The sequence below is a fragment of the Chinchilla lanigera genome, unplaced genomic scaffold, assembly GCF_000276665.1.
Source record: "Chinchilla lanigera isolate Chin_1 unplaced genomic scaffold, ChiLan1.0 scaffold00009, whole genome shotgun sequence".
In the NCBI taxonomy this organism is placed as follows: Eukaryota; Metazoa; Chordata; class Mammalia; order Rodentia; family Chinchillidae; genus Chinchilla; species Chinchilla lanigera.
The window spans coordinates 15,702,686-15,729,133 of NW_004955410.1; the positions used below are offsets into that span (position 1 = coordinate 15,702,686).

The window sequence follows — 26,448 nt, forward strand, 5'->3', positions numbered from 1 at the left end:
AGGTTTTTAAAAGAGAAAGGCAGGGTTGTTAGAGTTACAAAGGGGATCTGATGAGGGAACAGAGGTTAGAATGATCTTGAACCACAAGCTAAGAAGTGCAGGAAACTCCAGAGGCTGGAAAAGGCAAGGAAAACAACTCTCCCTTCCACCACTGGAAGAAAGTGCAGCCTTCCCAGTACATTAACTTTAGCCCAGTGAGACTTAAGCAAACTCTCATCTCTGGACGATTATAGAAGCATTTGTGTTGTTCATGGTGATTTGCTGCAGCACTCATAGGAAACTAATATTGATGTGCATGTTTTCATCATTTCATGACCCATCAAGAAGGAGGAAGGGAGCTGAGCCTGGTGTTGCAGGCCTGCAGTCCTTCCACTCTGGGAAGCTGAAGCAGGAGGATTACAAGTTTGACCCTAAACCAGGAAACCTGTGACACTTAGGGAGACCCTGTGACAAAATGAAAAATAAAAGGGGCAGGGGAGAAAGGGAAAGGGATGACACTAACAGGTAACTGAAGACTAACGAGGACCACAGATGGAGAAAATGTCTGGATGGGTTGAAAAATTAGCTAATGAGGGCTGGGGATTTAGCTCAGCGGCAAAAGCGCCTGCCTGGCATGCGCAAGGTCGTGAGTTCGGTTCACGGTACCGGAGAAAAAAACCAAAAAAAGAAAAATTAGCTAATGTTATGCTTTACATTTCTCATGGAGTGTACTCCAGGAAAACCTATCAAATTTTATTTTTAACTTTTTCTGACCGTTCTATTTGTTTCGCTTTATTTGTAGGAGAACATAAAAAAAGATACCGAAGTTTTGAGAGAGTAAATTTTGAACTTCTGATCACGACAGTCAAGCGGAGAAGAGTAACTGACAGAGCAGCAGCACCTGCGACGGGCTTTGCAGGCCCCTCGGTACACAGCAGCGGCAGGTTGTGTCCCCCGCGGCCTTCACACTCTGGGCCGATGCAGGAGAGGCAGAAGGCGAGTGGGGAAAACCTGCATCCCCGAGTAACCGAGGCTTCATAACTTGAGAGGCACCATCCCTCCCCTACTGTGATCCAGGGCTGGGAAATAACCTCAGGGTGATGTGCTAGACCCTTAGTAGCCCTCTCTCTTCAGTTCCTGTGGCATCTGTTAGCTGACAGACCGTCTATTCCTGTGGTCTGGGGTTCAAGTCTAAGCTAAAGGGTTCTCACTATAGCTGGTGGAGGCTCACTGACTTAGACTAGAGGGTAGAGAATGTTGGTTAGATTAAATATATACTTATATTTGTGGACATTTAAGTCATATCATGCTATTTGCAATCTACTTATTCCAAGATGGACTGCCTCTGGATTAATTCCATCTGTTGATGTGCAGTTCTCTGTCATTAAGTACTAAAGAACAATCTTTATATTTAAAAGAATGAAACTGTTTGCTTCCTTAAACATGAGGCAGACATACCTATAATACCTCCACCCTAGAACTTATTATCTAGACAAATTGCAAAATAAATTTCAGTACATCATGAGGTCAATAACAAAACTAGCTCCCAAATCTCTCTAGCTATCTCTCCTTTCCCTTATTATTCTGTTGTTTTCACTTAATCTTTTTCGGTTTATAAGCTTCAAAGACCTACTAAAAATACCAAAAGGCATTCATGACAAGTTCCGTAACAAACAGTGACTGTGTAACCAACTGCTATGTGGAGCATGTCTTCGGGGGAATAAGGTACAGGTGCGGAAATCACCACAATGGAGACAAAGTTCTGCCTAGAAGGAACCCTAAATTTCAGCGTAAGACAGGATGTTCCAAGGGAGGGGTGACAGTAAGACCTTCGGCGACCTCCCCAACACATCGGTCAGCTTTGCTCCAAGATGCTTTCTGCATGGAAATGAGACCTTCCTGATACTCAGCGAAGGCCAGGACGGCTTTGTAGAGTCTGTTAGAGTCTGTTAGACCATTTCGGGCCAGGCCATCCAATACAGTAACTGCTGCCGCATGTGGCAACTGAGCACCTGGCTGCCGAGAGCTGGGCTGTGAATGTACAGTGCTCACCAGCTCTCAAAGTCTGAAGCTGAAAACAGTAAAACTAAGGCATTAGAAATATTTTATATGGATTATCTAACAAGATGACAATATTTTAGATGTACTGGGGTAAGTAACGTGCACTCTTAAAATTAACTTCACCTCTGTTTTTCACTTAAAACAAAGCAGCTACCAGTAAACTTTAAAATTTTTTGTGGCTCACTTATATTTCTAAGGGAGAGCAGTGATTTAAATATTTTTGCTGCTGACCCTCTCACAGATCCAAAGAGCAGACCAGGGAAGCCCCTTCAGATTTATATGGCTTGTGGATCAAGAGTGTCTCAGAAAATGGCTTTTCTTAGTTGGAAATGGATATCCTAAGACATAATATGTTGAAATGACTCTCGCAGTCCAGAGAAGGACTGAGGAGACTTCACGACAGCTCAAAAGCAAAGCCAGACTCTTTCCTCACACCAGGTGATAACCTAGAGCTCTGCCCGTACAATAGCAAGGCAAAGACAAGCATCTGTTTTCATGGTTTCCCATTTCAAAAAGTTAAGCACTGTAATGTCCTGGAACCCTTAAAGACATTCGAGGGTATTCTTTTCCATGTCAAGAGCACAGATAACTTGTGCTGCAAAGATTATGTTGATGAACTTGGTCTTCTGGGAATGAGTCTTTGCCTCCTCTGTCCTGACCCCTATCAGAACACCAGAGAAGGACAAGTCCAGAAAACGGGAAAAAATATGCTTGCAGCCTGTCCACAGGACACAGTGCTCAGAAATGGTATTCACAAACATTTTCTCGGCTCAAACTTTCAGTTACTTATGAGAAGTAACTGACAAGTCTGAAAACAAAGGGAAACAGAACAACGGCTATGTGTTTCCTAGTGGGAAAACTTCCAGTGAGGTTTGAATTTGCTCTCAGTTGTTTAAGTGACTACATCTGTCCTTTCTCCATCAAACTGGGAAGACTAAGAAGACAAGGGGAGAAGAAAGACAACGAAGTGTCATTTAAGAATTCTTTTGCGGGTCCCAGCAAAGCAGACCTGTGTGAAGAAGGGTTGTTTTCCTGGGCAGGATGAACCCGGCAGCTCAACATGGTGCCAGACAGGGACGGAAGCAAGTCTCACTCCCTGGAAAGTTTATTTCCATCATTAAGCCAGACAAAGGCTGCCTGAGCATGGCACCTCCCAGATAATTGCTCAGCCAGTGAAGTGTCATCTTGCTTTAGAGTTTTCCATTTCTCAGACACTGCCCAGAGACCAAGATGAGGAATTCTTCCAGCAGCTGGCTGCATTCTGCTTTAAAATATGTTTTTTATATTAGATTTGCCCATCAATTTGCTTCCCAGTGGGATGAATTTTTTTCTTTTTTGTTGAGGAGGAAATACCAGTTATTTATAGCAACTGAAGGAAATAATGAACGGTTGCAAGAGCCATTGAATAGCACGCCACCAAGTAAACAGATCTATAAACAGTCATTTTCAACAAGCGGAGCGTGAGCTGCTCAGGCGGACCGGGTCACCAAGCTGGGTCAGGTCATCTCAGGGAACCTTTCAGGCTTTTCTGCTCAGCCTTCCCTGCATGAACAAATTCCAAGAGATGGCGACACGGCGCAGTGGGCCATGTGGTCATTTTAGACCTTCTTTCATGGCAGTCCTCTCATGGGATCTCGTGGCTGGGCCAGGGGCTTTTGCTTTTACAGGAGGGTTTTAAACAGTACTGTAGAGCGTATCATCATAGCTGAATGAGATACAAATTAATATTCAGTCAGGGAGGAACTGGGCACTCGAGGGAGTCAGCACAAAAAAATAAAGACAACGGGACTGTGGCTGGAGGTGCTCTGAAAGAGCCCGGCCTCGGCAGCCAGGCCTGCACGCCTCCCTACAAAGAAACACCAACTGAGTTACACTGTAGTTAGCACCACCTGGGCCAGCGGGCCCGGCGAGGGATGCGGCACACAGGTGAGTGACCAGAACATCTGGACCCATTCTCCCTCCCCAAATGCCTTTCTTCTTGCCATATACCTTGCTATGTGCTTGCTTCCTACACAGTACTTGTGCTCCTGTAAGTTGACTGTAGTTTGAGCTACACTGTACCCATGTTGCGGCTTTGCTGTATAAATTACCCCTGGACAAGGGTCTCAGTGGCCACCCGCTCGGGACCCCTGCTAGAAATCCAGGAGTCATTCTTCTCTCCTTGTTCCCAATAAAACTCTCCTAACTTCCTCCTTTGGTTCGTAACTTCACTCCTCAGTGTTACGAGACCACAAACACAGCAAAATTGACATCTAACAGCCCAAGAGTTACGTTTACTTCCATATCAATCTCATTTTTAAAAAATACTGTCAACAACTCCAGACTACTTTATCTGGTCTACTTCTCCTCCCTTTTCTTGGCAGTGGAGGGAGGGATAGGAAGCATGCGAGCCTCTACTTAGTATTCTACTTGTCAGCATCTAACTCGGACCAAAGGGCAGAAGCTGCAAGCCTATGGGAGACCGGAACTCGGGGGGAGGGAGGGGGGAAGGTCCTTCTGTAATGAAATCTGGTGACTGATAAAAATGAATTCCTTGGTTTGTTAAAAGAAGAGCAGTTTACGTCAACCAAATTTTATGAAACTTAAGCCACAGTAACTCACACAGCGGAGTGCAGGTAACATTCGGCAGCCTGAAAACGGAGATGAAAAGACAGAGGTGGGAGGTGGGGCTGCTGGCCATGATGGCCTCCGCACCCGGTAAGAAAGCAGGGCTTGCCATGGCAATGGTTTGGGAGATGTGGGCCTGGAACCCTTAGCTGTGAAGACCCCGTCCAGGAGATCTCAGTGAGAAGAGGATTCTGTGGCTCCTCCGCTTCCCTCTCCCACCTCCCCAGTGACTCTTCCCCTGGACTGTAAGTCCCTGAGGGCTTCAGTAGGCTCTGTTCTCATCACCTCCACTGCTCACACCGTGCTGCAGGCCACAGTCGCGCTCCTGGAATCACCTCCACAAGCCTCTGCTCTGGTCTCCCTGCACCAACCCTCCCAATCATCACACACCAACCAGAGCGACCCAGTGACTCTGCAAATCATTGTGTCACACCTGCGCTAGCAACCCTCCCCTCGTTCCTGTCCTCCTCCTGAATAAAGACCAAAGTGTTCAGACTGACCAGCAAGGCACCACCCCACTCCCCTTGCCATGTTCTATCTGGCCAAGCTGGTTTTCCTGGAGTTCCTCACCCATGCCAAGCGGTCTCCTGCCTCATGCCCTTTGCACCTGTCTCTTTTGCTGGGAATGCTCTTCTCCAGTGGCTTCCTTCTCAGCTATTTCTTACCTGGTGACAGTTTCAGTCTCTCGAACTGCTAGCACTTCCAGCATTCACCAAGCCTGTTCTTAGCTCAGTATTTGTCATCTTTGAACGCATGTATTTTACTTAGACATGGATTATAATCTGACTCATTAGAAAGCCAGTTCCAGAGGGAAAGGACTTTTTCCTGTTGTGTTTATTACCATACCCTCAGTACCTGGAAGCATGCCTTGGCCCACAGAAAGTGCTAAAACCTATCTGTAGAATCAGTAAGTTAATCCTTTGATTTCTGGTCCCTTGTGAACACTGACGCGCAAGTAACCCTTGCTCCTTCCCCATCAATACTGCTCTTGCCCAGCCCCTCAGGCTGTGCATAAGACACTCTGTAAGACCTACTCTGCCATACGATGATACGGGGCCAGGCTTTGAAAACCTTGTTTTGGTTGAGAGATGAGGACTGACTCACTGCAAAATTCATCGGTTTCAATAAACTTGGCACTGATTCTTCAGTGTGACTCTTTCATCCCTGCTTTTCCTACTTAGAAAACAAACACTTGTAGGGAGTCTTTTTTAGGTGTTAATATAGATCTGAATCACATACTATACACAGATAGGTCTCAAAAAGGTAAAGAAAGACATACGGTATTTTCATATAGCTACTTATTTACATATACAGATACATACTCATAAGTGTTCTTGTCAAAACCTATAAGGAGATACTCTCAGCAACTTCACTGACACTTTCCAGTAAAGGGTAAAATGTTTTCTGAACACTATCTCCGTTTTTTTTATTATTACAGTCATTACACAATGAAGCCATGGCTGCCACAAGTCACTTGAGATAATCAAAATGCAAAGATTTTTCACTTATTATCATATACCTCATTTCATTCTTCAGCTTGGCCCCTGTGGAGCTCTTCAAAGGTGAAACTTTGAAAAACCTCTCAAATGTCAAAAATAGACAACATACTCATATTTCATCATTTTGTCCCATCCCAAAGTCACCTACCAGGCATGATAATATTAGAAAAACCCAACTTCCTTGTTATGGACACTCCGTGAGAAAATACTGATGAGTACTCTCTTCTGATCTGTTCGATGTCCCCGTGCAAGAGCTGGAGAGAAACAGCTAACCCTAAAACGAATGAGAGAATCCACATTAAATCCAGGTGGCTGGAAAGAAATAGCATGAACAGGAACTCAGTGGCTTCACTAAGCCCAAATTTTTGGTAGCAGTTTTAAATCGAGGGTGAGCATTCTCACAAAATTACTAGAAACTACAGGAATAATATCTAGATGATGCTTTTCCATCAGCACCACCAGAGTCTTTCCATTTATAAGGAAGCTCACAGCAACTGGAGAAACTTGAGCAGAATGCTAAGAGGAGGAAGCCTAGCTTGAGTCCCCACAGCCTCCCCTCCAGCCCCGGCCAGGTGGCCCTCAGCCCGACACCAACTCGCTCTCCAGCAACACATGACGTGTACTTGATCCTGGAAGACCGAGACACCAAAACTGGAATTTTAATTTTTTTTCTTGGTACCAGGAATCAAACTCAGGACCTTACACTTGCCAGGCGGGTGCTTGTACTGCTGAGCTATATCCCCAGCTGGAATTTTAACTTTTATCCAACTCTTTAAGACCTATGAATAGTGACCTATCCAATATGACAAGCATGAACATAAATGTTAAGACATAATAGTTCAAGAACTTTAAGGATAGTGATAGAAATTTATTTCTTGAAATTTAAGCAACAAAGGTGATTATAATAAAACCTGAATTACATTTTTATTATTACATACAATAATTCATGAAGTATTATTTTCTATTGAGGAGAATTTGACAAACAAAGGGAATATAGTCAGCAAAGTAGTAAAATTATGTTTTCCTTTTTTAATCCCAATAATTATGACATTATCACAGTGGGATACACTTTTTCATATATCATTTTCCTAATTTTCAGGCAAGAACTACAAAAAAGAAATTACTGTCATATCTTTATGAATATTTCCATATATATTGCAAAGATGCTATTTCATGTTCAGCTTTTAATTCCCTTTTCTCTTGTTTTAAGACACAACAAAGAAGTCCCTTACATATACTAGCAATAGAAAATGAAGCTAGTCAAAAGTAATTTATTCTTAAAAACACTGTCGTCATTCACTTGAACTCAATTTAAAGTGAATCTGGTGGGTGAAGGTGACATGCTAACTCTGTCCCCTAAAAATGTTCAACCCAACCAATGCTTACCACTTACATATTTGTTACACATAAGTTCTCGTCCTCACCATACTTTTCAGCACTACAGCGCTCTCTAAAACCAACGGCATATGAAATACCACCATCACCATGCAGTGAAAAACTTCTCTGCCACACATTTAGACCAAAATTTTTTTTTTACTCTCTTTTAATAATACCAGCAAATAAATAATAATAAAAACAGTGTTTCCATTGTTTCACTTGCTTTGCAATGGGAGCAGTAAAAACAGCAAAGGACGGGAGCACCTCTGCAGGACAGGGACCTCCCACCTCCCACCTCCCACTGTGTGCATCTAACAGAGTATTTGTCTCTGAGAGTTGTGGTGAGAATTAAACAAGCCTGGCATGTATTCAGAACTTTAAATCTGCATCCATTATTACCTGACTGTCCCTTATCTAGCTCCCACCCTTGCCTCTTTCATTCTGAGTTGGGTGCGTGAAGGCAACAGAATGGAGGATCAGAATGTCTGTCCTTCCATAACCAGGCGGCTGAAGCAGTGGAGAAGAAACCATCTGGATGATTTGATGGAGCCAAGTACTGGTGTAGCTGTGGGCCCCTTTGTGTGTCACTACTGGTTCCGTTTAAAACTCAGAGGCAGAAGAATGAAAACAGACTAACATGTTACAGTCCATCTGTCCCAGCAGCTACTTCTTCCTGCTCAGGCTCTCCCACTACCTCCACCTCATCACTGCTGCCTGTTCTCCTCCCACTTCTGTCCTTTGCCTTCAAAACACTCACCCACACCATCACCATCATCATTAGCATCATCAAGTGCTGGTGTGTGTGCAATACCAGCGTGTGCCTGACATGGTCCAGAACAGCGGTCCCTCCTGCTGGGGAGAATGCTGCTCAATAATCCCAGGGTAAGATATAAGCAATGTTTTCAAACAAAGAAAAGGGTGGATTTAACACAGCTCTTGAGATGGTGTGCTTTTTGCAAGTGAAGATTATTTTGCTGAGATTTCTCATGAAAGAATCTGATCAGAGACATTTGCAAAATTACATGGTGTATATAAAGAAGAGAAAGAAAAAACCAACAGTAATGAAAAAACAAAGATTATGCTTTTCAGGAGAGGGGCTAGAGCCAGGAAAGCTGACTAGGATTCTTGTTTTGCTCTATGGAAGCCAACATCCATTTAACCAGCAGCAAAATATGATTTATTTTACATAATGCAGATTCTTTCCAGAGGATAAGGCAACAAGGATTTAGTCAGAGAAAACAGCAATCTTCAAATAAATTTTAAAAGACATGAAAGGGAGGAAAAAAAAACTGGTTTAGGGAAATACATGGGTAGAGAGAAAGTAATAATCAAGAAAAAAAAATTATCAATGTTCCCTAAACAGCAAGAATCAAGGAAGGGACAGTGCAAAAGACCGATACCATTTAGGAGACAGTAGAGGGTAGTCAGCTGGCAGGCAAGGGAAAGCACGCCGAAGTGACAGGCAATACAGGCAAAACAGTGTGGAGAAAAGGAAAATCAGACATGCTGTAATTTTAGGTACCCTAAATTTTAGGTTGCATACTAAAATTCTGATGGATTTCAGTCTGAATTTTTAGGAAAGTACAAATTAGAGCCATAGATGTTTTAATTTCATTTACCTAGTCCAGTAGTAATACCTGGTATGAAGGGGTACTGCTATTTGGAGTTCACCAAGTTACTTCAGAATGATGAACTCCGACAAAAACTGGCCAGGTCACGGCACAGACGGACTGACCACCATATACTTGCTCTGCCCAATCGCCTCCCCTTACCATAAAGGAATGACAACACTTAACTGTTTTTACAGTGGAGAGGGTATACTTATAAAAAGACAGCACAAAGCAGAAAGCATGGTGTTGGTGAGTCTGCAGGCACCAGCCAGCAAAGACCCACTGCATTCTATTTATTTTTCAATTAGGTAAAATTTGAGCCTATTTTTACTATAACCAGGAGGCTGGATAAATCAGTAACCAGAACAATAAGAAATTACATATTAAGACCAAGAAGCTACTCAATGCTGCAAAGGAGAATCTTAGCAAATATTTACATAGTCCTTCTTAAGAAGTTGAACTCTTAGACTGAAGCAGAGAGTAGAGTGTTAGATGCCAGAGGATGGCTGGGGTAAGGAGGGAAGGGGGTGGATGGGGAGATTTACTCCAAGGATACAAAATTTCAGTTAGGAAGACAAGTTCTGGAGATCCTATAGTAACTATTGTTAATGAGAATGTATTAAAATGCATTAGTAATACAACAGTATTGTATTTCAGTTGTACATACTTGAAAACTGCTAAGACAGATCATCAATGTTTCTACCATGGAAAGCAAATGTGCAGTAGTGCATGTGTTAATTAGCTTCATTTAATCATTTCACATGTATAAACAAATCCAAACATCACATTGTACACCATAAACATATACAATTTTCCTTGGTCAATTATACGTGAATAAAGTCATCAGGAAAAAGGGACAGATATTTATCTAGCCCAACTACCTGAAGATTGGCCCCATTCTTTTGGGTTCAGTCATTTATGACACAGAACACTATTTTTCTTTCCACTCTCTCCCTTGTCATCCTACTTCACTGCCTGGGCCATTGTGTTCTCTCTGGGGGTGGGACAAGTTTCAAGGTTTTGTCTGCACACTTTACTTCACTCCTGCACACTTTACTTCAAACTGCTCACTACAGACAGCAGCAACGTATGGCTTAGAGGAAGGTGGAAGACGGTTATAGGGATGGTAACAATAGGGCTCCTTGTCCTGAGGGACTGGTAATCTAACAATGGAAGACACAAGTAGATAGCATAGGAAGTAGAATGCGTTAGTGTATGACAGGCACCTTAAGGAAAAATTACTACTGACATCATTTGAAAGTTGAGGGGAAATGTTTTGTAGGAATTTAATGATCACAAAATAAGCTGAAGAATGAGGTTAAATTTTTAATTTTACTAATATAAATAGTAACTTTTTCTGGCCCTTGCTGTAAGTACTATGCTAGTTAACTGATTGTGTCAACTTGAGTAAGAAAAACTAAACTGGATCAGCATAGTTCTGGGTGGGATCTACATAGTTCTAGTGGGATCTACTGAAGACAGAAGCCCTGACCTTGGCTGAGTGGCACCAACCAATAGGCTTGCTGCCTACATGAAATAAAAAGGGAAGGGAAGGAGAGAGGCTGGCTTCTGTTTCTTTGGAGGAGTTCCAGCCTTCACCTTTACCTTGGACGTCATCTCCTGGCTTCCAATGCAGGCCCTTCAGCTTCCTGACACAGACTCATATGGGACACTGCAGTGAGCTGCAGGCTTTTGACCAGATCTTTGGATCTCCAGCACACGGACAGCCCTTTTGCACTCTTCCACACCTGACTCTGTGGGTGTCCGTTGTAAGCCTATCTTGTAAAACCTTATATCTTTATGTATTTTGTAGTAAACATTCCTCTGGTAAGAGTAACAAACATGAACTTGCTGAGAGAGAAATGCTCCCCTTTTTAGAAGACATGTAGTCATTAAACTGAACTTTCTATTTTAAAAGTGCTGTCATCAATTCATCTGGACTCTGCCACAAAACAACATACCAGCCATGATTAAGCTCAGTGTACGGAGTTTTAGTGTAGAAATGAAAGGTTTGGTATCTGTTAAGGCAAATGTGATAATTTGGTAGTTCTAACTGTATGGAAATTAAAACCAACTCACTCTATATGATGCTTCTTTTTAAATTTATGAAATTCTGCACTTTTATATTAAAAATGACAAGCACAGCATGATTTATAAGCAGCAGCCAAAATTAATTTTAGATTACATCAGCCTTTTTGCCACTAATGAACCACATAGCATGTAGCTGAGAATGTAGAGCAGTGCAAAAATGGAAAATCATGGCCAATATATTTGCTAAATACGAGTTGTTATTAAGCATGCAGTTTAAGTAGTGTATCATACAGCTGTAAGATCCTGTCTTGGCTTTGGCTCCCATATCTGTGAAATAAACGTAATAATGATACAATACTCTTTGTATAGTGCCTGACCTAAGGAAGGCATTCAGGACTGTTAGCTGTGCTGCTACAACTGCTGCTGTCACTACCCTAATATTATGCCATTGTTTCCCTTCTTTTTCCTCCTATTATAAAATCGAAAAACTAGCTTCCATTAAGAAACAGCCAGCCAGAGATATAGCTCAGTGGCACAGTGCCTACCTGGCAAGTGCAAAGTCCTGAGTTCAATTCACAATACAAAAAAAAAAGGCCAGAGTTCCCTAGGTGTTACCCACAAATAAAACACTTGCTTTATTCAGCTTGACCTTAGACTTTAGTTAAAGCCAATTATTACAATTAAGTTCTGAGGAGGTGTCAAAGGGAATTCTATCTATCAATCAAGACCAGTGTTCTAAACTGAGCATGGTGGTGCACGTCTGTAATTCTAGACAGGGGAAACTGAGGCAAGAGGATCCTGAGCTAGAGGATAGGCTGGGCTAGGTAGTGTGACTTGTAAAACACACACACACACACACACACACACACACACTGTAATACTCTACATGGAAAATCTGACATAGTGGTAAATGACAGATACAGGCAATGTACACAAGTAGATGAAAGATGGTTAAATTATTAATGATCCGGGGATTTTTGCGTTAATAAATCAAAGTTCTAAACAAGCGACAAGTTCTGACCCCTTAAGGTGTATAGTATAACTTGATGACAAGAGGTCTTCCTACTATTTTATTTCCCACTTTTTCAGTCATCGTGACTTTTCTTTGTTTCATTTTTTTTCCTTCATTTCTAGACTCTAAGCAGATTGGATTTTCTTATTTCCTTTATTTTTCATTGTACTATTTTAGAAATTATATACGCTATTTTTTTCAATGTTTAACATAAAAAGCTGACCTCAGGACTCTAGTCAACAGTTTCTCTTCCTAAGCAATTCTGAGGACGTGTATCTTTGCAACTCTGATCATGATGACACATTTTTAAATGTTTACAGTCAGTGCTTACGTAGATTTACTGTCGCATTTATGACTCTCTCTACACACCCTTGCCTATACGTTTCTTTCCTTCTGGGTTCAACTATTTTTCCCCTGATGATTATTTCCAACTAGTTATTTCATTGTATATAGGTGGTAAATTCTCAAAGACTTTATTTGAAATTTTATTTACTTCATTCAGACATTGAAAAAAGTTTGACTAGTATAGAAATCAAAGTTGGCACTCTGACCTCTGTAACTGCTGCTAAAGCGACTATGTCTTTTAAGGTAATCAGTATTTTCTGTCTGTGTTCTACTCTGGGATTGGATGGTTTGTAGTTTTACAATTTGTCTACATATGACTTTAAATGTATTTAGCCTGTTCATGACTTTTACTTCTGTTATCTGAGAACTTTAATCTTCTGCAAAAGTTCTGCAAAATTCCAACCTTTTCAAATATTGCAGCTTCCACATGTACCCAACTGGCTTCTTTTGGAATTCCTACTAGATGCCTGCTGGCCTTTTTTTCATTTAATCATCTGTGCCTCTTAAATGTTTATTCAGGTTTTTCCACTGCATTTTCCCTTTTGTAGCATTCTGGCTGATACATTAAGCTGTATTTTCAGTTTATTAATTTATTTTTGAAATGTGCTCATTTTCTGTTTAACCAGATCTTTTTTTATTTCAATAGCATTTAAAAAACTAATTTTGATTTAGTTCTCTGTTGGACTGCTAGAATGCAAGCACTTGAGGAAAACGCTGTGAGTAGCACCCAACAAAGAGATGCTCAGTTAACATTTTTTTTTTTTTTCTTCCGGTACCAGGAATTGAACTCACGACCTTGTGCTTGCCGGGCAGGCGCTTTGCCACTGAGCTAAATCCCCAGCCCCCAGTTAACAATTTTTGATGCAGAAATTTGTAAATCTATTTTTCCCACTGCAAAGCTCTTTTGCTCCACCCTGTTTTTTTTTTTTTTTTTGATAGTTTACTGCCTAAAACTATAGGATTCCCAATTATTTCATCTGTTTACTCTGCCTCCCTGTTGATGATTTGAGGATTGATTGTTGTTATTATCATTTTCTTACTTTGACTGAGTGCTGTTTTGTTCACAAAAATCCCATGCACCACAGATGTGGAAGTGACGACATAGGGTGTTTATACTTCTATTCTTTCTAGGCTACTCCCCTAGGACTACAGCACTGCATTTTACAGTTACAAATTTTTCTAAACTATCAGTTAACATAGACTCAGACAGTGGCATATGCACGGAGTTCTACTGTTTCAGAGAGAATCACTCACCCCATCACTTTTTAAAAACAAAACAGCTCATCCAGGCCCAGTATGAGACAACTCACGTCTAGGTCTTCCAATCCTTGAAATTTTTATTGTTTTCCAACTTAACACAGTGGTCACGTGGCAAGAGTATCATTGTCCCTCCAATGCACAGCTGAACCGTAATCATAAACGGGTCCTAACCAGCCGAACAATGACTCCAGTTACATGGCATTTAAGGACAGTCCTACCAATATTTAATTGAACAACTACTCTCTGCTTCATAAATTTTATAAGTGTACTAAAAGTATAAAACAAAATCACAATATTGATGAAAATTTGATCTAAAAAACCTGTCTTTTTTAATAACAGGATCAGTCATGAAAGAATGAGGGGGTAAAGATAATTTCCACCACTACAATAGCACATACAACTGTAATTTGCTAATCTTTAATTCATTGAAATATTTGCATGTTTTTATACCTAGCAAATTTTCCAAACAGTATTCCTAATGATTACATCAAAGTTAGACAAAGATAATTAATTTAGAAAATAAGTGCAAATCACTACTTTCCTTACCATATAATTTGGGGCTACGTTTTTTGTTCTTAATACTGCATGTACCTTTAAAAATATCTTGACTATAATTTAGTATTATACTTTGAACTACATTTTCTCTTCACTGTCATCAGAATAGAATAGTTTAGGAAAAAAAGGAAATTAAAAAGATAAGGCAACCACAAATAATATAACCTGGCTTTTCTTTTATTATAGAAGACAGCGAGAAAATTTTAATAAGGTCTATAGATTAGATAGTAGTATTATGTCAGTGCTAACTTCTTGATTTTGATAATTACATTGTGGTTATGTTGCCACATTCTGAAATAAATGTAGAGAGGCATCAGGTCTGCAATCTGGAAATGAAATGCAGTATGTCTGCATGTGATGAATATATATGCACATCTATGTATGTGTGTATGTATGCATGTATATGTATATATAAATGTATATTCTCATACATATATGTACAAAAATCAGAAGTACTGATTATACCAATTTAGCAATACTGAATTAAATGTGTCTATCTTGAGGAGGGCACAAAAAAGCAAATGTAAAATTTGAATCTTTTGGAAATAGTAATCTTTTGCACTATTATTACAACTATTATGTATGTAAAATGAGTTTAATATAAAAATTTTAAAAGAATTAGAAAGAGAACATGGTTTAATAATTAGGAAATTCCAAAAGTAAGCAAAACAGTAATATGCTATATTTCTAGCCAATAGGTGGTGCCAATAAGTATTTCTTTTATTTTAATGCTACAAAAAAGCTAAGTTTCAGCTGCAGTGCTCAAAAATCAGAGGCACTTATTAAAATCCTTTCACTCTATACTATTCCTGTAATATTGAATTAAAGTGAGGACACTTATATGTGTGAATAGAAACCTTAACCACAAATGCAATCTAACACTTCCAAAAGTCTCTTTTCACCTTAGCCAAGTAAATACACAGTGTACTTTTTGTACTGAGATAAACTGTTTTGCCTATATGCTGTAGACCCCTTAACAAGGCAGTCAATGGAGATTACAAAGTATAGGACAGGCACATAACCACATATATTCATCTCACTAAGGCAAAAAGAAGATTCTTGAAATTTACATGGTTACCAAATATGATTTCTTCTAGTTGTAAGCTGCATGTGCAAACTACAGGAAACAATATCTCACAAATATGCAGATGATATGAAAAGTTGTTGAAGTTTTTCCTGGGACATACTAAGCCTGTGCCAATGGTTTTTACATACTTTATCTCAGTCCTTAAAACTGAATTCGCCTAATATCACATTCCTAGAATTCAATTGCTATCTACCAGAGGTGAAGTTTATAATAACCATATGCTCAACAAGCCTAAACGAGGCTCATTTTAATCACTATTTGGAGAATTTTAAATTCTTCAGATATTGTTTTTGGATTTTAAAATTCCCAAACAGTACAACTTTGAAGATTTCATATTACTCAACCGAGTAAATCTTTCTGTGCAAGTGTATTAATTCTATGACTTTTACCTTTAAAAGTTAAATGGATCACATGCAATTTTTTCCCAGTATCTAAACTCAAAGATAGTGGTTAATGTGCCTTTGCTACATAAGTCTTTGGTCAGAGGAAAAAAAGCCCAGTTAACTCAATGAATCCCTTTATCTATTAAAGAGAACAGATTACAACTCTAAGAGATAGGGGGACATCAGTGAAGCATAAAGGGCCTGGAAATTAGCTGGTAGAATTTGTTCCAAAGTAATTTCAAAGTTATTCTTTCTTTTTTTAGGACCAGTGACTAAGGAATCTCAGGGGGAAAGCAGGAAAAATACTTTTTAGAGTGAACTCAATTCTCTTGAAAATATTTGACTGCGCTGCTTCCATTTAATCAACAGTTCTGTGTTCCAAGGAGAAAACAGTGGAAGTCAACGTATCAGCCACTGAGAGAGCTGAATACTAGGCACCTCAGTTTCTGCTTAGGTTTCTTGAATTTGGGCTTCTTTTCTACTTTTAAGTGAGTCACTGGAGCTTCTCCCTTCAATAATGAAGCCTAAAAACACAATACAGATCTTGTCTGCTGGGCATACACCTTCATTTCCTTGAGAAGGTGAACAAATGTCCCAGCAAGACTAAAGGGTAAAAACTTTAATGGGAAGAACAGGTGTTGGTCTAAAAGCTGTGTTCTGGGCTTTCTTTCCCTGGAGCAGTTTTACAGAGCGATGAGGCTTAGGGTTGGGTAGGCCTTGGCTTGAAAGGGCTAGAAGACATCAGGCAGAGATCAGAGGACTGAAAGGCATCGAGCGCTGGCTGCGTAAGACCGGCTGAAGGAGAAGGGTGGAGAAAGGATGGAGAAAGGCGAAGGCAAGAGGGCAGCACAAGTGGGTAAAATGAGCCGTACCTTTGGCTGCCTAGAAATCACCGAAGTTATCAAGGTAGCTGCAAAATGGGGATGGAACCCTCCAAAGGGAGGAGAAAACCTTCACAGAAAGCTCTATAGTACAATGATTTCCTTCACCTTTTATAAAGGTGGTAATAAGCAGTTTTTATATTAACAACAAGGGCTATGAACAGAAGAAGGAAGGCTCAAGATATAAGGGGATTTTCCAGTAAGGTCTCACACAGGATTCCAGTAAGGGCACAGGGAGCTCGTCTGTGAGGCGTGAGATGGATCTGCAGGATAATGCACACTTTCTGAGGCATGCGATGCACTTTCCAGGACGCTATCCTGGACACCGGCCCACTGGAACACCATGTGGCTTACCAAAAAAATCAAAACTTCCTATTGGCTACATGAAGCAACTAAAGAAAACTAAAATTACTTCTAATTATGCATTCTGTTTAGCCCAACACAGCCATACGTTATTATTTTAACAAGTAATCAAACATTAATGGGATGTTTTACATTCCTTTCATCAGACCAAGTCTTCAAAATCTGGGGTCTAGGTCACAGACACAGTACGCCTCAACCTCCTCGCTGCACTAGGCTCCCATCCAGCACTCAACAGCCACACGTGGCTGGTGCCCACCAACCTGGCAGCACAAGTCCAGAGTGTGTTTAATGAGCAAATATGGTCAGTGGGATCAAGAAACACCAAAGGTTCAGAACAGAACTACTGATTTGGCTGGAAGGCAATGAATTTAGCTACTAAGTTTAAAACAAACAAACAAACCAGTAGTAGTAGCTCTGCCATCTTACTGAGAATGCACTGAAATAAAACCACTTGGTCTACACACAATCAGAATTATTATAATTCAAGTAGGCACACAGGGGCTGGGGATATAGCTCAGTGGCATAAGCGCCTGCCTGGCAAGCACAAGGTCGGGAGTTCGATCCCCGGTACCACACACACACACACACAAAAAGGCACACATTGCAGTTTCTATAAGTCTACTTATTACTTCATGTATTCCTCTCCCATTAGCTCCTTTTACTCTCGTAAGGACTCTGCCCTCAATAGTGAGTGTTCCAAGTCTCTTGTTCATTTAGTGGTCGATGTAGGATTCTGCCCAAAGCAAATAAAATTCATCTGCATCAAACCAACCCAAGTCACTTCCCCAACTCTTGAGAGGAGGAGGAGAGAAATGAGCTCACCACTCACTTCTGCTAGAAGGCCTGCTACGTGTGAGCTGCGGGACTTCCGGCTGTCACTGAACTGAACCACACAGAGCTGCTGTCCGCAGTTGTTTCCTACGGACCATTTTAGGCTAGCAAGATGTACATGAAGCTGATAAAAAAAAGTCATCTGAGCTTAAATCTGATTCTTCTAATTGCCAGGCAAGTTGGACTTAACCCAAATACATATATTTTCAAGGTGTTTTTAAAAATAAATAAATAATAAATAAATGAATAAAATATATAAACACAATGCATGCAGTTCAAGGAACAGCTCATTTAATTTGAAGTTTCATTAGGTCAATTAAAGGATTCTCCTTAGAACCCTGTAGAACCTACTGCATATGACTATCAGTTTAGCATGGCTGCTCCAAGATATAATTTTACTTCAATGTCAGTTTGAAGGGGACAGGATACAAATAATATTTACCAAGGTTTTGCTATTAATCAAACTTAAAAGACACAACTACAAATGCTAGATAACCTATACAGGCTATATAATGTGATATAGTTTATGATACGTTACTGCTCTAAAATAACAGGTACGGTATATTGCATATAACTTACAGTATCTTTCAGTTCCTTAACAAGTGTGCATGTGTTTTCTCCATATAACCTCCAGTCAGTGTCACTCTCTCCTTAGTTGACTTCAATATGTGAACGTGTATGTTTGTTACCCAGTAATGTTCCTACTTGGGGCAAACTGTAGAGAGTGAAGCATGCTTTTAGTGGTCTCTACTGACACGTTCCCATTTATCAAACCTATTCCAACCTAAAAATCACAAAACGCAAGCACATCTTGTCATTTAACTTTTTGCGTTTGGTAAGGGTACCACTGAACAAATTCTGGTCCTCTGCTTTGTTTCAAACCAGAATGGAATACATTTTGTCATGGAGAATTGTATGAAACTAGGTCACAGCACACACAGACATACTGCAATGTTCACTGACCATTTTTAAAGTTAGGCAGCGACGAGAGAGAGAGAGAAAAAAAAAAAAGGCTCCTCATTTTCTTCGCTCACGTATCTTTCTCTGGCCTGAAATAGAAGTGTAGGGAGATAAAGCCAGCCCCATATACTCACCTGCATTGGAGCCGGTCAAATTATAGCGTGCATTCAGCTTTTTGATGATGTTCTCATGGATTTGGTACCACTCACTCTCTGTGTTACACCTATGAAAATATTACCACTTGGTTAAGCTTCAGTGATGCACAACATCAAGCAAGGACCCAAAAGCACGTTTGCTCTTTTTGTTATAACACTATAATGCTCTTCCCTAAATCTCCTTAGAATCCCCTAGAACCCACCGCATGTGACTGTCAGTTCAGCATGACTGCTCCACGATGAGCAGAAATGCACACCCTGATAACGCCTCTCACCTACCTTACAAGAGAGCAGCCGGGAAGAACGACTCAGATTAAAAACGGACCCAGAACAATGGGATCCACTGTCCCCAAATCTTGCGAGTGTAGGAAATTAAGATGGAAGAAACAATCCCGCCTCTTGTTTTCAGACATCAAACTGCCATCTACAACATTAGAACTCCAGCCTTCTTAGTTCACCCCAGTAGGGAAGGGAGAAAAGTAGTCTGCTTCCTCTTAGTTAAGTGACTTCAGAGATTAGGCCTTTAATTTAAAACTCCAAATACAATTAAAGCTCTTAAAGTGGGCAATTGAAATACCTTCCAGTTTCGGATCGGGTATTTGTTACTATTCTGTAAGTCCCAGATGGGCTAGGGATTTGGTCATTCTAATAAATAGAAATTTCTTCCAAACTGTTTCTAACAGACACCCTTCTACAGTGTTCTACTAAACTCAGTTTCTTCCCAGGTACAGTGAGTACTTTGACCACTATTCTGAAATGACTTCAAAGTCATTTGCTGAATTGGCATGTTTAAGGATTTTCTCTTCTAGGGAGAATTATCTGAAACCATATTCAATGCTTAAGAAAAAGCAGATGATAAAACACCACAAAGAGCAACATGACTATTTTTATGAGAATGAGTGCCTTCCAGAGGCAGAGCTGGAATTCATGGTCTTTCAGCTGCATAATTCAGGGTGACACATGTACCTGTCAGTCCTTCAGGTTTCCCAGTGGCAAGACAAATGTGGCACTCACTGCCCACACCTGGAAAGACTATTCTAAGACATGATGTGATTGTATTTGCAGAAAATTTTAGTCTTCTTAATAAGCAGTGCTATAAAACATCATCATGACATTGCTAGGCAGTGATGTGAAATGGTATCTGTGAAGATGCAGCCTGACAAGAGAGGGCTCAGGCCCTGGAGTTGGATCATCTTGACTGCAAATCTGATTCCCTTTCTCATTAGCTGGGTAACTTTGGGCAAGTTATGTAACTTTCTATCCTCGAATGTACAAAGGTGAGCTCACAGCAGCTGCTCTTTAGGTTTGTTGTGAGGAAAAAAGACATGCACAGAGTAAGCACGCAGTAAATAGATGATGTTTACGGCTACTACGAAGAAGGTCACTATGGATGTAAGGCCGGTCACGACAAATGAGGCGCTGCCATGTAATACAGAAGTATGACAAGTTCTGTTATCCATTAGCTTCAAGAACTTTTTAAGTTTGAAATCCAGGTCAAGGTTTTACCCTGTTTATTACGGATAAAGTGAGTTCCTAGTCCTCAACCACAGTGCATGGATAAATCTTTGTTAGCTAATTACTAAATGTGTTGAGCAGTTCCACTGGGTGGAGAGGAGATAAATCCATGAACGGTGTGACAGCGGTCAAAAAGCACTCTGAAGTATATGTCCCACAGTCAGTGGAGTTAGCCCTACATATGAAAAAGAAATATTGGCATGTGTTGCAGGTATCAGGACAAGCTCTGGAAAAAAAAAAAAAAGACAAAAGCAATTTGCTCATGGAGGTGACCAGAAACACAGTCCCTGGGCCAGGAATGCACCTGCTATAGTGGTTCCCACCTCTTAGCAAGGTGGTCAGAATAGGTTGATACAAAGCCGTATGCATTTAAAACATCATTTAACTTAGAATTTTAGCCATATCATGGATGTTCTTAATAAAGTATCATGGGTTAAACTGCATTCTCCCAAAAGATAATGCTGAAGTCCTAATAACCGATATCCTGTAATATGACCTTATTTAGAAAAAGGGTTCTTACAGAAGCATGTGTCATAACGAGATCACTGAAGAAAGCCCAATCTTATGTGACTGTATCCTTAACAAAGCTGAAATCTGGACAGAGATGGCCATGTACACATGGAGAACGCCATGTAAAGACAGAGGCACACATCACAGAGACGCATCTATACACCTCAGAATGTCAAAGACCATCAGCAGAACATCAAATGCCAGGGGAGATGAACAAAGCTGATTGTTCCTCACAGCTACACAAAGAACCAACCCTACCACACCCTGACCTCAGACTACCGGCCTCCAGAACCCGCAATAAATGGTCACTGAATTGTCATGCTGTTTGTGGTACTTTGTTATGGTAGATCCAGCTAACCAATATGTGGCATAAGAACATAATCACTTGAGCTTCCCTTTCCTGACTCTAATTAATTTATATTAAAATTACACTATTTCCTCCTTCCAAGAACAAACCGTCTGAAGGCGAATAAATGCTAGGTTGATAAATTCATCAGCAGCATTCTAGATGGTAGATTGTCTAATTGATAAACTGTATGTATTCACTGGCTCTTGATTTCATGTTCCTTGGCAGGCTCATTTGTAGAAGGTCAACAGATTACAGGGCCGAAAAATGTTTCATAAACCTAACCCATCCACCCACTGTCCCTCAGTGACCCGCACTGAGCAGTGTCTGCCCAGGTAGGAGCAACACACCCCCTGTGCCCAGCCGCTCCCTCCCTGTGCACGCGTCTTACATGTACACTTTGAGGACGAGGTCGTCCTTCGTCTCTCCTGTTAGCAGATCAGCAATGCTGAGAACTGCGCAGCCAAAGGGCCGCCGGTACTGCACACTGCAGGCATTCTTTTTTTCTCCTGCTCCCATTCGACCTGTCCAATTAAACAGTAAACACAACCCACGGAGACATCTGATTAGATTCATCTTAAATAGAGCCACACAGAGCAACAAGACAAGCCCTACAAAATGTAAAGGAGTCAGGAGAAGGACATAGGTGCAGGGTAACAGAAGACAGTGTTTCCGTCCTGGGCTCTGATTTCTGATCATAGAGCTGTACGACCTGCAACAAGCACCTTCTATTCTCGGTAACAGTGTCCTCTCTGGAATACAAAGACTGCAAAGATCCCATGCTTGGGAACCACCTTCATACTCCCATGGAGGCAGACCAGGAGGTCACATTATTGAAGGCAGTGATGGTGCCTATTTCATTTTCTTCTTAAAAATAAATTCCATATTTGAAAGTTATTTCAAAAATTTCACTTTTAAAAGGAAAGAACTGGAGATTCTTCAAATACACCAGGTAAGCACAGTTGGTGAAAGGAGCAGGCTCCTGCCTTACAGAACAGGAAATTCATAACTCGGTGGATCTCTCCTGTCTCTGGGGATCATTTTGATTGTTAGAAAGCTTAAACTTGTTCCTAGCTATCATATATTTTAAACCATGCTTTGATATATTATTTTAATTTGCTGTTGGCCAATTAGTTATCAGTGGATTATTTTGAAAACCAGCACCAGTAAGTATGCCAAAGTTGAAATATAGCACGTTAACGTGGGGAAAATATCTGCAAATTTGTCTCCAGATGCTTGTCAACAGATTCACAAATTGTTTCCTTCTGAGCAAAATTCTAAAGCACATCAAGATATCTCCTGTGTTGCCAAAATCCAATGCTGAATAGAATAATAAAAAAACAGAAGGATGGCAATATCCAATTTGGTTTTCCCTTCACCACTGATAAAGGAAAACCACCTCTGTAACATATCATCTTTAGTGAAATATTTATAAATAGCAGCCCAAAACTTGCTAGTTAATGAACAGAATCAAAAACTAAAAAATGGACAAAATAAAGACAGTTGCTTTTTAGATGTCGGGAATGTATGAACTTTAAACATCACATTCCTATGACCTGTGGCTGTTTTCTGTGGCTAAATTTCAATCTATGTAATTTTAATATAAGTTCTGCCTGCAAAGCAAACACCTTGAAATGTCATATTTAAATTTAACTATCAACCAACCATACTTTTAGTTATAGAACTGACTTAAATGAATTTAAAATACTGGCCATTCATTGAATTAAAAAAAAATCCTATTTATCTCTATTTTGAATGACTACAGATTGCATTAGGGTGAAATACATACTACAATTTTCATCAATCTAGTGATTTAAAGTAACAAATTTTTAACTCATTCCTTTATAGATCCAAGATGATAAAGAGATTAGGAAGAGTGCTGCTCTGAGAACCACACGAGCAGGCTCTCCAGCTAGCTCTGTCCCTCCAAGCACTGTCACATGTGGCTGTACGTTTTCTTTCCTGGCTCTGTGGGCACCTTGGATACCAAGGCTTTGGTTTTAATTACTATACAAAAAGGATGACCCGAGGCCAGCCTTGGTGTGCTCAACCCTAGGACTAATAAGAATGCATAGTACTGGTCCAATTTCTAGGAAAATTCTCTAAGCAGGATGGAACGTGGGAGGAGTGGGGAAAAATAAACTATGGAGCAACCAGCCAGGAGCCAAAAGGGGAGGCAGACACACCGAAAGAATTCAGTAACTCAGATGTACAGAGGAATACAGAACTATTAATTTCTCCTTGTTTCTCCCCTTTTCTCCAAATCTGGGCATAAATTCCCAGAACTGATGTATTATTGCTCCTACTTCCAGCAGCCAGTGAGGGTCACTGTGCCCTTTTCCCAGTAAAGCAGGTACAGGGACATTCTATAAAAAAATAAGAAGTTCCTGTCCCTGATAGATAACAGTCTTCCACTCCTTAATTTCACTGCTTCAAAGGAACTGGCAAATTAGGTCTTAACCTTTTTTTTTTTAGAGTGTTTTACCTTAATATCACTTTGCCTCAGTCTGAAAATATCAAGTCAGTAAGTAAGTCTTGTAAGTTTTCTGTAGCAATCCTAGGGAAGTATTCACTTAACCAAATCTAGGGGTGGTAGGTAATTTTATGGTTCGATATTCTTTCTGACAACTTAATGACCATTAAAAACCTTAGTAAGAAATATCATTAATGAAATACCATACATTAGCTCTGGGATAGGTCACAGTACTAAGGTGGATTCCTGGGCCACAGTGCTATGAGTAAAGGTTGGGGCTGGAAGGGCACATACTCTTCTGCATGTTTTGTCATCATGCAAACCTATAGATATTGTCTAGAAAGTTCCAGAAGCAAAAGTGGTTTACATTTTTCCCCAGTAATGTAGATTATTTTCATATTTTAGCAATGTTTTCATGAAGATATACAAAACCACATCTTATATTACCAATTTGCATAACAAATTTGAATTAAAAAACAAAGAAAATCACACAACATACTGTACCCCTACCGTCCTTAGAACAGATACAAGTTTTAGCACAAAAGTACATGAAAACCCAGACTCTTTCCCAAGATTTTAAATTTTTTCATTTTTCCCACATGCTAATTTATGAAAATTAAAAACAAAGAGTTTATTTTTTAAAACTTACTTCTCCTAGCCTTCAAATATAAACTTAACGTTAAATGAAAACAGGTTTTCAGAACATATTTCCATGAGAAAATCAGATAGAATTATCTACGTTGGATTGACCACATATTTCATAATCTTCTCTATGTACCATGTGGTTACTGTATGTATAAAATAAAAGCCTATAAAAACAAAGATCACATTGCAGAACTGCATAGCGAACTATTAACTCTCTTGCAGAAATATTCCTATGCAGGTAATGCAGCACAGTTAGTGAAGAAGTGGAATAAATTCCCAAGAGTGACTGGATAGCCTTACTGGAAAAAATTGTGTTGGCTACACTAGTCCTCTTTTCACCTTGCTACTCTGCTGTACAACACTTGCTTTCAGAGGCATTTCATGTGGAAAATGAGTGAACATATTCTGGCTCCACTGAATATGGAGAACACCAGAGTTTCCTGCAAAATATTAACAAATGCTACAGTATCTAAATGTTTCATAGTTAAATCAAACGTCAGGAAAGCTGGGATCAAAAAAGTTAGAGATGCATATTTATTTTTCCTTGTAGGACTTCTCAGAGCCTTTAATAAGCTGATGACATTATACAGAAAAAACACATAGTACTCGGTGCCTCAGAGCTCTTCTCTTATGGCACCTTGGGTAGCAATCTTCTGCGGCATTGTGCACTTAGAAAACGCTGGTTGGTGTAAAGCTTTCATAAATTTGCATGGAACGCTTTTCCTAAAAGTTTATTTTATGCTACGAGAAATTGGAACTTAAAAATACAAATACAAGATGTTTGGATCAGAGAGATTTAGGAGGTCCAATGAAACAAAATGAAACACAATCAAGTACTTAATGACATACTGAAAGAGACAAAAACCCATTTATGGTGGGTGAAGAAGTTGTATGTGAGGCTGTGAGGGCCAGAGAACAATGAACAACTTCTGCGCTTCTTGGATTCAAATTTAGCTGCAGACAGCCAAAACCAAAATTCAAAACCCCAAAACCCAAACAGAAACGCCCACAGAGAGACTTCCCAGCTACTTGTCCTAACGCAGGGACCAGTGCTATACCTACCAATTCGGATAATGTGCACAGTAATGTAGATGTCCTTTCTTAACTCGCTGCTACCCAAATCCTATCAAAAAACAAAGCCTGGTTAGTGTAGGAGTCACAATCTATACAGCAGCAATTAAACAGCATATTACATTATTTTCACATATAATAGAAGACAAAGATGAACATGGACATTCTTAATACAATGCTTATAGCAGAAGCACATGATACAAATCCTACTTTCAAAATATCAACTTTAAGTCAATTATTGTCAAGAAATACTTCAAAGGAAAGACTATGGATGATTCAATTCTCAATTATGCATTCTTTAAACACTTTGGAAATACATACTAAATATAAGGCCCCATGCTAAGATCCATCTCTACTGTACTTTGGTAATAGTACAACAGGGTCAACACTAGACTGACAGAAGTATCAAACAGTATTAAAATAATATGCTAAAGGAAGCAAAGTAACTCTGAATACTTTGGCTATAGATGTAATTTGGGTGCTATTTACAAAGGTTAAGCAAATTCACTATTTTCTCTCACAACAATTTCTCCTAAGTAATATGAAGTCCTCATATAATGACCAAGTTCTGTTCCTGGAATGAGGTGATTACCTTAATTGGTCGCTCAATGAGGAATTGTATAGCATATGTATATTGCAATATTCAGAACAAAGAAATGGTCAAAGCAAACTCTAACTTGATGACTTTGTGCTTATGTGCAAAACTCTTACATACAGTACCATCATGTATAACAGAACATAAAACTATACTTCTGTACTATACTGTACAATCAGCAAAAATTACAGCACTGTACTATAGAAACCACCATAAGACCACACTGCAGCTCATGCTCCTAAGTCTGAACAGCTGTGGGCCAGGTGGGTCACCAGAGGAGTCACTGTATAATTGGAG

At 39.9% G+C, this 26,448-nt stretch overlaps 1 protein-coding gene across 1 annotated transcript in view; it reads right to left on the minus strand.

Annotated features, from left to right (window-relative positions):
• Positions 1–26,448, minus strand: part of Dock4 (dedicator of cytokinesis 4) — a gene marked incomplete in the record, with an annotated part of 287,342 nt that overhangs the window by 154,645 nt on the left and 106,249 nt on the right. The window contains 4 exon segments of the mRNA XM_013510564.1: positions 6,295–6,420; positions 18,976–19,064; positions 21,759–21,891; positions 25,548–25,608. Coding sequence (XP_013366018.1) covers positions 6,295–6,420; positions 18,976–19,064; positions 21,759–21,891; positions 25,548–25,608 — 409 coding nt within the window.